Here is a 13,527-nt window from a genome sequence, read left to right as displayed (position 1 = left end):
AAACTCAAAATTAGTCCTTAAAATCTTCGTTTTTTTTCAACAAAAAAAATAATACGAAAAAAAAAATTATATCATTTCTTAATATGTTTTGTCATAGAAAATCCCTAATATTTAGATTTATCCATGAATATCTTTTATTGAGTCTTGAAATTTCTCAGGATTAATTATGGGTGTTAACTTCATGCTTAATATTAACAATTTTCAATTTGCTTCTTATCTATACACAATCTAAAACTTTATTTATTATTATTCCATATTTGTTGATAACTCGATATACATCTTGAAATTCGTTTTTTCTTTTTTCTTAAATATCTTTTATTCGCCTTTTCTACATATTTTAATGTTAATATCTGCTTCAACATCTATATCTATGAAAAAAAAAAACAGTAACGTTAGCAAAAAAGAAAAACAACAAACCAATACTTAATTGAAAAATCTACTTCTCAAAATAACATGAAATAATCAAGGAAATTTAAGAAAATATTTCTTTTGTAAAACATCAATTTTTATTGTTGCTGTTATGTTTATTATTTTGTTCATTATCTTATCATTTTGAATATGTTAGTTAAATTTTTTATGTTTCTTTTTATACTTATCTTAAAAATATAAAAATTATCGGATATAAAAAATAAACATTGTAAAAAAAAATTTGAAATTTTCAATATGGTGATTCAAATTAGAAAATATTGGGATTCAAATCAAGCTTGATATTGGATTAAACAACTGTGATGAAAAACAAAATTATAGGTGACGTAGAAAAAATAACAAAAATTAAGATAATGAACTAAAATAAAATTTGATATTGAAACCATAAATAAATTTAGGAAAAAAATAAAAAAATAAAAAAAAAAAAACATTTCCTTTTAAATATATATCAAATGTAATTTATTCATATATATTTTAAAAGTTTTATAAAATTAAGCATACTTTTTGCATTATGTAAGATGGGTGTATTAAATTTAAAAATATTTTGAAATGTTAGTGAAGCCTAGATTTAAAGAAAAAGTGCACCATTAGTTACGCCCTTGTTACATAGTGTAAGGTACATAAATCATAAATATTCAATTAAATAATTCTGATGATGTATAATTAAAAGGAATGCATAGAATTAAGTTTTATAATATGCAATAAATACTAAAATTTAAACTTTTTCTCCAAACTAATTATCTCATCTGTTTTTTTTTCTTCCTTGATTTATGTCTTGAACTCCTATTTAGTAATCGGTAAACGTAAATTTGATGGGTTGGGACAAAATCAAGGGGATCCGAAGCGACGTTTTGGAATAGGAAATGGTGGAAACTGGGGAAGTCAACCTTTGCCGCAACAACCGCTTAATGGTGCAGAACAATGGTATACCGACACATATGCTGGATGGAGTTAAATTTATATTTATATACATAAAAATTTATTCAAAATTTGCGGTCAAGTAATACATCAAAAACAACAAATATAAACAAACATCAATAATTAATAAATAAAAAAATAAAATAAAATTTTTTAAGTAAAATCAAATGAAATTGAAAAAAAAAATTCGATTATTTTGGAAACCATTAATTTAAATAAGAAATGATGGACTGGCTTGAGAATAAAATATTTTTTAAAAAAAAACATTAAAATTTAACAAATCATTAAAAAAATAAATATGATAGAATTATATTGTGATTTTAATTGTGGGAATGAATAAATAGGAGTTTTTAAAACGAATAAAAAATATAATCGCAAAGCGGCTTAATTGATATAGAATGAAAAATTTCTTTTAGACTGATTTTTTTTACACACAAAAATCACATATAAAAAACATTGTAATGAAATTTAAAAATTATTATTCAACATACATTTTAAATAATAAGAATACATCTTTAGATTTTTTCACTGACTTAAAAATTTTGTATAAAAATTTAGTAATGAAACGGAAAAATAATTAATTATCTTACGTAAATATTAAAAAAGAGTGTATAAAAAAGTAGGTGGATTTTTAAAAAGAATTTAGTTTAACAACATTACATACAATCCTAAAACGAAAAACATAGCCGATAAAACACTACAAGAACAATTTTCCACAATGATTCGATTCAATAAAACTAACTATTCAAATTCAATAGAAAAAAAAAAACAATAAATTTTCACACGCGGCAAGTATAAACGGTCGATAATTAATAGTGGAAAAATTAGAAAAACAGCAATGCACGCAATAAAGCACTTACATTTTGATCACAACTAGCAAACAAGACTATTTAATGAACACCAAATTTCATAAAATAAAATTTAAATTTTTTTTTGTTTTTTCAAAAGTATTTAAGTTTTTAACATGAACTTGAATTTTGACAAAATAGAAACTTCACAAAGATTATTGCATTACTCTTAGTTGAAAAGTCGTATTAGAAATGTTGAAAGTTATATTAGAAAAAAATACAAAAAATAATTTTTCATATTCACACCAAAATTTTTTTTTATTAAATTTAGTAATATTGAAAAGGTGTTTCATTACAAAATAAACCGGTAATATATTAAATCTTCGAAAACAACATTTTACTCCACAATAATAATTAAAACGAAAGTAATATTCAAAAAAAATATGATTTTTCAAAAAACACCACTTCTTTAAAAATAAATTTAAAGGAATTTTCTAATACCTATATAATTTTAAAAAAGTTTTCATAAATTTTCATACTTATTCCAATTTAAAGTTTTAAGATCAATCGATACTGGGATTTGTAATCATCAATAAATTTTGATTTTTGCATTGTAAGACTTTCTATTTAATTCTTATTTGATTTGTAAGAAAACAGCAGTTTCTTAAACACTAATGGAAAATTTTCTTATTTCATTACGATAGATTGCTTAAATGTCGGTATAAATTTTGTCAAGATGCGCAACAAAAAATAACTAAACTTTCAAATATTAACTTACGAAATTTCAGAACATTTCATGTCACAAATCACTGACAATATCAAATTCATAATTGATGATATATTAATTAAGGAGCGAAAAACGTATTTGTGGTGTTAAAATATAGATAATGAAAAGTAAAACTTTAGGGAACTAAATATTAGATTAACTATTAGAATAACTAATTCATTTTAAAAAGAAGAAAAATTCTCATCATTTTCTCATAATAAATAATTAAATATTTTCACAAAAATTGTTGTAATCATTAATATTATTTTGATTTGTGCATAAATTCAATACAGAAAACTAAATAAAAAAAAACTTAAGATGTTCATTTGAATTTGCAAAAGTTTGATAGTTTGATAGAATTGTGTAGTAATTAATACTACTTAAATAATAAGACAGAGAAAAAAATTCTTAACAATGAAAAGCACATCAAAAAACGAATACCCCAATATTTTTTTTTTTTTTTAATTTTCTCTAAGAAATTTGGAAAATTTAATTAAAAATTAAACAAATTAAAAATAATCAAACTAAAATTCTATATGGATGTATGAATGATATAAAAAATGTAAAGAATTGAAATTTTCTGTGAAAAAGTGAAGACTTACACTAGTTTGAAAAAGGGAAAAAATTAAGCATTAAATACATCATCCACCATTTAAAAGTTAAATCCATCAAATATTTAATTTAAAACGTCGCTTCGCTGAGTATACAAATGAAATATATTAAAATAATATATTTTTAGCTTTTTTTATTTAATTTACTTTATTTTTAATAGTTTTCCAATAAGAACACAGATAAAGAAATTTCTTAATTAAAAATTCACATTTAGGCAAATAGAGATATAATAATTTTGTGTTGATGTAAAAAATTGGAAATTTTAAACTTTTATTAGATATTGTTTTTTTTTTTTTTTTTAATTTTTTTTGTTACTTTTTCATTATCTTTTGTCATTATTTTGTAACATTTTAGATCAGATTATCCATTTAACAAATCAGTTAGAAAAAATGAATATTGCTATTTTTGGTCTTTAGTTATGAAACTTCAAAAAGTTGGTTATTTTTGAATCATTGAAATTTCCATTTTTTTTTTTTTTGATTTGGCATTACTAACTGTATATTATTGATTTTTTTATTCGAAATTGCATTATTAAAAATTACCAGTTCGTCTGTGTAACTGGATAAGTTGTTTTTACATTTTCTGTTCTTTACAATAAGAAAGTAAATAGCAGTTTGAATTTTATTTAGTATATTTATCTATTTTTTAATTTCATTATGTTTATGTTTTCAAAATTATGTGTCGACAATTTTATAAAATTTTGATCTAGCTCTTCAACAAGAAAATTTGTCTTCTACTCTTTTTGAGTTATTATAAAATGAATTTTGATTTCAAGTTGAAGTAAAATTGTAAAATGGAGATTAAAATACATGATACGAGATTTGATATGTTCCTGTTAATATTTCAATTTTAAGTTTTCAAAACATTAAGACAATCGTCAAAATCTGCAAAACTTAACACCGAATTTAAAAATCTTGTATTTTTGAATTTTTAATTGAATTTTAAATTCGTATCACAAGTTTTATCAAAAATTTTCTTCAATGTTACATCATTATAGTACTTTAAATTTTAAATGTGTTTCCGTTTTTGTGTTTTAATTTTTTTTTATTTTTTTGAATTATAACTTTAAATTACATATTTTCAAACAGACAAAATTTATAATTAATAAAAGCCGTAAGTGTCTCTTAATCATTTTTATTCATAATTTGAATTTTTTTAGTTTATTAAATTGTCACAATTGAAATCAAAACGTCAAAATATTTAATATGAAAATATACAGTGTAACTTGATTGGATAATATGAACAATTATGGGATAATAATACATAACTGAGAAAAAAAAAGTACACATTTATTAAAATCGAGTAAATAAAGTTTTGAAATTTTTATGCTAAACATTTTAATTTTTAATTTTTTCATTTTTGTTGTGTTTTTATCATCTAATAATTTCTTTGGGGCTCTGATTTTTTAAGCATAAAATGTTGAAAATGAATTAAAAATTATTGGTTTATTGTTTTTGACTTAGTACGTTTATAACCAATTTTTAACAATTACTTTTATTTATATTTTCTACATATACTGTTTTTTTAAGGGCTTAGTCGTTTTCATGTTTTAGGTTTTTTTTTCATTTTCTATATAGACTTCTATATGCGAATTTTAAATGTTGGAGAATACATTAAAAGAATATTTTAGTTTATAATCTGTTTCGGTAATACTTTAATTAACGCTAAAACTTAAAAAAAAATTGACACTGAATTTTGTTCTATTTTTTTTTTTTTTTTTGTGAAAATAGCACATATTTAAATTGTAGAAACATATTGATTTAATGTCCCTTTTTAAGGTTTGGCTCCTCTCCGATAATAAATCATACTACAAATAAATGCAAATAAGTTTAATTTAATATTTAACTTAAAAAAAAATTATTGTAAAAAACTAATTCAAAATGGAAATTTTTTCGACTGAGTCCTTAAAGTTTTTAAAGTTATAGTTTTCCTTCATATACACTTTGTATTGTGATTAATAAATACACAAAAAATAATTGATTTTTTTTTATATACACACACTGCTGACAAGTATAAACAATAATTAATTTTAATGAATTTCAACGTTATTTTGCTCTAGTTTTCATTTTATTTGGTTCTTATACTTTTGTTAAAATGATGAAAATATCGAGAAAATTTTTTAGACTATTATTTTCAATTTTAAAGACATAGAAAGAATATTTTCTGTAAAATCTAGCACCTTTTAATCCAATTTATTTTTCTATTTTTATTATTTTTTAATTGCTGTGCTTTGTAATTCTGTTTGTTTGTACGCTATTTGTACACTGAGAAATGGCTCAATCTTTTATATAAGCGGAATTATATTCCCAAAATTGAGACTGTTTTTTCCCATCTGGTTTATGAGACTATTTTGAAAATTTAATATAAACATCGCATAAGATATATTAAATTGAATTAAAAAGTGCTAGTATCAGTAAATAAATATAATGATTTTTTAATTAATTATCAATTTTGTCTAATAGTCTAACAAAAGGTTTTATTTTCGTTCCCTAAAAATGGAAAATTTGCTAACGTAAAAATGCATAAAAAAATATTTAGATATTATTTAACGCCAAAAATGATCATTTGACACCGGTCAAAAAAGCATGAGTAAAAAAAAATATACAGTCCGATTAAATTCAAAGCAGGAATGGAAATTGATGCAAGTGTTATGATCATAGTAAATGATTTTTAAGCAATGCAGACGTAAATAATGCAGTTAACTTGTCTTAGAACATAGTAAAATATGTAAACAAATGTTGAATAACTTCAATCGCAAGTCAATATAAATATAAATCCAATCGAGTATGATGCGAAAACTTGAAGTTGACCCGAAACCTTTCTCTCTATCTCTTCTTTAAAATTCATATTAATTATATGTCTTTTATTAATCATGAAGAGAGATTTTCGGGGAGGAAAAAAAGACTGAAAATATTTAAATAAGAGGAAATATGAAAATGTCCCTAAAACTATTAAATAAGTGACAAAGTGACAAACAATTTAAATAGAACTATTTTTCTTTTTTAAATTTTAATTAAGTATTCCTCTATTATTTTCATTTAAAAATGAATAATTTATTAAGAACGATTGAATTATAGTTTGCATTTTTTTATGTTTATTGAATTAAACAGCTAACTCAAAAAAAAAATTTTTTTTTTGATAATAAAAAATATGCAGTTAACTTTTATCAAAACAATGCACTTTTAAAAAAAAACTTGTGTAGATCGGCTATTTAAAAAAAAGGATCTTTGCAAAATATTATTCAATAGTTTTTAATACTTGTTTATAAATTTAAAAAGTTTTTTTTTCTTTTTTTATAATTTTTTTGGACTTTTAGTAAAAAATATAGTGTTTATTTAAGCCTAAATGAAAAATGCAAATGTGAAATCGAAAAGTCAAAGTGAGAAAAAATGAAACTAAGATAATTACGAATTAAAAAAATAAGTGAATTATGAACGTTGTGCAAATATTTATTAACTGAAAAAGAAACAATTTGATTGAAAGAATTAATGAGAATTACATTTTTTATTTTATTATTTAATGATTTCTTTCTTTACTTAGGAATATTTTATTACAAAAAAAATAAGATTTAATTGTAAATTAATTTAAGAAAATACGAATGATAAAATGAAAAAACAAAGCAAAGATTTTATAAACATTAAAAATTAATATAAACTAAGAAAATCAAAATCAATTCAAAATAATAAATGTGGTTTTATGAAAATGTCGAAAATTCATCTGCACCATACGAAAAATGTAACCAAGTTGACAAGATGACTTCCTTAAAAAATTGTCAAAACCCATAAATATCAAATAAAGAGAGGATAAATTTCAATTAAAGCAGCAACAAAAAATCGTACATAAAATTACAGACAACAGGGAGGCTGTTATAATACGCGAAAAAGTATGGTAAAGCAAAACATAGTTAGACGATAATAAATGATTAAGATTTTTACAGTAAAAGCACTTAAATTTATTTGAGCAATGCTTCTACTACATTGGCAACTTTTCGAGAAAAAAAAAATAAACTAAGCAATATATATAATATCTATACTTTTATTCATTTAAAAAAATTAATTCTTTTATTTTTTATTTTATATTATTTTAAATCAATAAAACATTTATTTAATTTAAGAAATTATTTTCAATGGTACGGCATAGACCGATAATTAGATATAATTTTTTATTATTATTGTTTTCTTTTTATTAAAAAAAATTAAACTGATAAAGTTAAATAATAAATCAAATCGGCTAATAATGTTAGATGCATTGCTCCGATAAAAGTTTTTTTTTCTACAGAAAATATTTTTGGGGAAAGAAGTCGAAAGAATAATAACTTTTTCCAGTCCACATTAAGCTCAATAAATAATAATAATAAAAAAATGTAGATAGACTTCAGTTTAAAAAAAATAAAACAAAAAAGAATTAAAAAAGTTAGAAGCCATAGAATCGATTACAGTTTCAAAGTTTTGCTTTTGTATGTTATAAGTTTTTTTTTTAATATTACTTCTCAAAACATTTATTTGAAACTAACTAAATTAATTTTTTTGCCTATTTCTTGCTGTGCGCCTCACAACAAAAACGTTTTAATAGAATCAATTATAATTAATTTGCATTTTTTAAGCATAATTTAACACAAGATTTTCTTTTATTCTAAAGTAATTAACTTTTATTTTGATCAACAATAGTTTTATTCTGGATTTTTTACCTTAATTATGTACTACATTTTGTCATTAATTAATCTATTTGGTATACTTTTAATAAAATATTAAAATAATTCATTTAAACAGTTTTACTTTTAAAGTATATTAAATTGCTAAATATATAAAAATTAAATAAAAAAAATGATCACGATTTTGATCAGGAACTTCTCATCTTATTTTATAACGATGAAAAAAAAACTAAATTTCATTTATTTCGTATGGAATATAAACATTGTACTATTATATTAAAAAATTAATAAAATGATGGAAAAATGTATTTTTTATTTATATTAACTTATTTTTTCAGTATTCTTCATTTGAAAAACTTGACTAATATTTAGAAAGTTCTTAAACATTGTTTTATAACGATAAAAACTTATTATATTAACATCGTATTAGTTCATTTTCATCGACTTATTAGCAATTAGAGCATTTTGAAAGTTTTACACAAATTTCAAATACGAAAACTAATAAATTTTTGATTTCAGGCTATTAAGCAGATTTTTTTATAAATACTAGATTTTCTCTTAAATTCACTCACTTTTCTATTGGGTGATTGGATGATCCGCAGATGAATTTTTTCATTAAAAATTATTGTTCTCTTAATTTGCTCACTTTATCATTACTTTTACTGCCCTATATTATGTTTACTACCGACAATGGAGTCCATATTAAAATAACGATTTTCAGAAATTCTTCATTTTTACGAATGACTCATTTTTGCGAAAAAAATTTTCTTTATACACCTACCCTGAATTTACGTTATAAGCCAGTGGCTTATCGGAAGAAAAAAGTATTCAAAATCTCAAAAAAAGGCTTATTAACGAGTAATGGCTTAGTAAAGAAATGAGTCCCTATTAAAATAACGAATTTTAAAAATTCGAAACTTCATTTTACGAACACTTCATTTTTTCAACCGTATCATTTTTTCGAAAAATTCTTCATACAAATCTCTTATAATTTTCAAATTTTAAAAAACCGTTGAATTTACTATGCATTTATATTTTGATGTTTCCAATGTTTTCTACAATAAAACTGTTTATTCACATTAAAAACAATTAAATTAGCTTAGTTCTTCAATATAAGAAGAAAATTTAGCTGTAAAATATATTTTTAAGAAAAATAAAATGCTTGAAAAAATTAACGGTTTTTTTAAAATTTGAAAATTATAAGAGATTGTATGAAGAATTTTTCGAAAAAATGATATGGTTGAAAAAATGAAGTTTTGCAAAAATGAAGTTTCGAATTTTTAAAATTCGTTATTTTAATAGGGACTCTAAAGAAATGTATACAAACGAAGAAAATTGAAAATTTTCATGGAAAATTTAAAAATTATTAATGTTTTCTAGTGCTAACTGATTGTCAATGTCTAAAATTTATCATTTAAAAACAATTAAAATGTTTTATCTAGTTTAATTAATGGCATTTTGGTAGTGGCTTATTAACGAATCCAAAAAAATTTTTTCAGTCAAATTTCTTTACTAAGCCAGTGGCTTATAACGTAAATTCAGGGTAAGTTTAGTATCATTTTCAAATTTTGAAAAACCGTTGATTTACTAACAAATTTTTATTGATAAATTTCTTTGTAAACTAGTGTATCGTATAGAAACCCAATGCGGATATATTCACACCGTCCATAAAAATTCTCGCGGGTAGGCCAAGCTTCGCTTGGCACATATTTGAGGGATCAAGCTCCAGCGGGTAAGCCAAGCTTCGCTTGACAAATGTTTGAGGGATCTCGCTCCAGCGGGTAGGCAAAGCTTCGCTTGGCACATATTTGAGGGATTAAACTTGTCAATATCTGTTAAGTTACAAGACCATGCGAACTTCTTTCAAGCCGAGGTGCAAGACATTTGCTTAGGGGCCAAGCATTGCGTCAATTTGAAACTTAAAGAGTTCAGTCTAAGACTGTTCTAGACTGCATTTCTTATCTGTCAATTCTGAGCTATGATAACGAGGTTTTGTTGAATTGGGTTCAAGGACATAGTAAGAATGATGGAAATGAGGAAGCTGACCAGTTGGCGAAAAAAGCGGTCGAAAAGTATGAATATGATATCTCGGTATATTACAGCTTCGAAACGGTCAAACTCGAGATACATGAATGGCTTAATCGACAACACTTTCTCTCTCTGGAATTCTGAAGTAGGAGCCCTTACAGCTAAGGTGCCCTACAGTTACACAGTAAATGAACCATTGTTTTCTATTCTGTAATCCAGAACCTGCAAAATTTAGTGTTACTTAAATTTAGCTTAAAAAGAAAACTATTTAAACTCATGTGACCCGTCATTTCTAGATAGTTCTAGAGCCTTAAACGATAATCAGGGATGGTACAACAGATCGTATATCGCAGTGCCCTTTCGTCATCGACGGACCCTAATCTTAAATCTATCTATCTATCTACCCTAAATTGAGAATTTCAAGCTTAATTTTTCAAGAAGATTACCTATATTTCGGTTTTCGAATAATACCGTTGCACTTATTCAAGACTGTACAAGACAGATACTAATCCAAAAACAGTTCATAGTCGTTTTCAATAGATTACCTATTTATCAACTGATTAACAGCATTTTTTGTCAGTTCATATAATTAGAAACGTTAAAATTTGTTGGGATTAGGGTTTTGAATACCGGAACTGATTTGTATGGAAAATTGATATTCAATAACGATATTGTAGTAGTAGTATTCTTTATTTACCATAAAGGTATTTTGATTTACAAATGAAAATTGATACAATTGAATTTTTGGAACACAGTATTTTAAGACACATTGATATGTATCAAGTTAACAATTTTTCAAATCTAGGTTTCAAATAAATTTAGGCTCTCGTTTCGGCGGCTATCTAGCATATTACGTGATACTTTTCAGGTTCGTTCTATCCAATTCCAATCATTAGGTAATCTAGTAGCTCTCGTCCCTTTGTCTCTCGCTACACTTCAAGTTTATGACCCGTTCCTTAATCCAACGTTGCTCAGAATTTCAAATTAGGCTTAATCTCGTACATTAAGCAGTCGAAGTATCTAAACTTCCGAAAAAGAACAAATTTGGAAATGGAGGGATTCGAACCGACGACCTTCGAGTTACCATACCAAATTTGAGCCAAGCGCCTTACTTATTTGAGGCACTGAACTGCTTTGCAAAGATCCTTACATATGAATCAATGTCAACTAGAAACTTATTTAAAGTAGAGCGAAGAAGCCAGTTTTTGAATTAGATCCATCTTTAGATGGCAGTTCCATCTCAATTTAATTCAAATTTAGTTAGTTTTAGTTGTTTTGAGCATAATTTGATACCGGATTTTGAGTAAATTATAATATCGGTATTGATCCCGGGATTGAGAATTTTCCTATACCGTAATCCTGGGATTGAGATTTTGTCCGGTATTGAAATCCCTGATGAAAACTTAGTTATAGTAAAATTACAGCTTCATAAAAATAAACTTTAAATTCATTAAATTCTTAACTTAATTATCTACAAAGTTTGGATACATTATATTTGTATTTAATTTTTTATGATATTGTAATATTTGATGTTTTCGTTGAGGAGTTTGATGTTGTCTCTTGGAAATTTCCTGCAGTACCTATAGGTAATGAATAAGCCTTGAGTCTTCTGTTTGTTGAGATTTATCCTCCATTTGTTCATGTATTGTTGTACTTTTCTTCCAGTGTGTTGTAGATGTGTTACAATATCGGCTGAGTTTTCTGCAGAATGATATATGATATGAAGAGTGCGATATTATTGGTTGTTTCTCTTACAATATCATATGTATAGATGTTGTAGAGAGTTGGTGAAAGCACTGCTCCTTGTGGTACTCCGAATTTGATTTAATTGGTTTCTGAGAACTGACCTTTAATAAAAACTGAGAAAGTTCTTTCACTTAAGAAAGATCTTACAGTTTTTATAAGTGGTAGTGGAAACCCTAATTTGATCATTTTAAACAAGAGTTCGTTATGCCAGACTCTGTCAAATGCTTTCTCCACAGCTAGGAAGATCATGCCTGTACTAAACATATATCATTTTTATAGCATTCTTTCATAATTTATTAGGAAGTTAAAAGCATTCTAAAATAGATTTTCCAAAAAATGTGGATACCACAAAACCTTTACCCTATTATAGCATTTATTTAGAGCTGAGCTAATAAAAAGAACTAGTGCTCTCTCTGGAGTCTAGATAAAAAGTGTCTTGCGTTAGCTGAACGGACATTTAAGCAGTAGCTAACTAATTTTTTGATAAAAGTTTCAACTTAAAATGACTGAAAATAGTTAATGATAGTTTACAACAAAAATGAACTTTATGTCTTATTTATTTATACTTTTATTTTTGTATCAATCATAGACCAAAAGAAAGAAATTCCAAAAGGAAAAACATTTTAATTTTAGGAAAGCATATAAAAATGTTTAAAATTATTAAAAATATTTTATGGTTAATACATAATAATAATGTTTTGTACACTTTTTCAAGACTCGGTACCGGCAGCTTTGCGCAATAAAATGTATATTTTTTCTTTAATCCATTCCTTGTTGTATGGTGCGTATGTGTTACTAGATTTTTGGTAAACCAGAACAGATAAATCTCGTAATTGGTCAATAAAGTCAAAAAGCTGAGATATATCATAAGTTATTTGAGCAACTTGAGGATTTCTACGTTTCAAATGCTCTTCATAAATTCGACATACTCCTTCCAAGCAATCGTTTACACTTTCGTAATCACTGTATGTTCTACTTTCGGGACTGCTGCTCGGCTGAATCAGTAATATACTATGCGACATTTTATCTTCTTATTTTTTTTAAAGTAAATAAGCTAAAATTTTAAATTTAAGAAAGAAATTAATTTTTTTCTAATCTATAACATTAATAATGTGATTTCTTAGATATTTCCTTTTTAAAATGTGATTTATACCTTTAACAGTTGATTTGTTATATTTTCTTGTTTGATTTCAAACGAAATGCAATTAATTTCGATTTAACTTATAAATGTTTCCAAAATAATAGGTAGATCATAATCTTTTTCCTTTTTATGGATGAGTATCTATTTTTAAATAATTTTTGACCGTTAAATTAGTTTTTTTCTTTTTTTTTGAAGATTATGAAATCTACCTAATAAGAAATGATTTTATTTTGGTAAAACCTAAAACCATTAAGAATAAAACTATTAATTAAGATTATTGTTTGATGTGAAATAGGTAGAGGCATAGTATAGGGATATAAAAAGTTTTTAGATTAAGGTTTTTTGTTATATTAACGATAGAAAATTATTTAAAAAAAAGAAGTTAGACAATATTGGTTGGCCAAATTATGCTACTGCATAAGTAACTAGTGAATATTATGCAATTGAGATT

General features: G+C 24.4%; 1 protein-coding gene and 1 long non-coding RNA gene across 9 annotated transcripts in view; one reads left to right on the top strand and one right to left on the bottom strand.

Annotated features, from left to right (window-relative positions):
- Syp (synaptotagmin binding cytoplasmic RNA interacting protein) overlaps positions 1-8,436 on the top strand; it is a 32,905-nt gene extending 24,469 nt beyond the window's left edge. For 5 of the 8 annotated variants that reach the window (XM_070638076.1, XM_070638077.1, XM_070638075.1 and 2 more), the window contains one exon: positions 1,218-3,777. In XM_070638076.1, coding sequence (XP_070494177.1) covers positions 1,218-1,381 — 164 coding nt within the window. In that variant the 3' untranslated portion in view covers positions 1,382-3,777. Of the gene's footprint in view, positions 1-1,217 lie in introns of all 8 variants that reach the window. The other 3 variants (XM_070638080.1, XM_070638079.1, XM_070638081.1) reach the window with 3 other exon arrangements.
- Positions 8,437-10,860: 2,424 nt separating this feature from the next.
- Positions 10,861-12,161, bottom strand: LOC139088790 (uncharacterized). Its single transcript, XR_011544250.1, has 2 exons — positions 11,945-12,161; positions 10,861-11,890 (listed from the first exon to the last, which is right to left on the bottom strand). It is a non-coding gene; the product is annotated as an uncharacterized lncRNA (long non-coding RNA).
- Positions 12,162-13,527: the final 1,366 nt, after the last annotated feature.

The sequence above is a fragment of the Chironomus tepperi genome, unplaced genomic scaffold, assembly GCF_022539635.2.
Source record: "Chironomus tepperi strain 1889 unplaced genomic scaffold, CSIRO-AGI_Ctep_v1 contig_170, whole genome shotgun sequence".
Classification (NCBI taxonomy): Eukaryota; Metazoa; Arthropoda; class Insecta; order Diptera; family Chironomidae; genus Chironomus; species Chironomus tepperi.
Note: the sequence above shows the minus strand (reverse complement) of the source record. Positions and strands in the feature narration are given on the sequence as shown.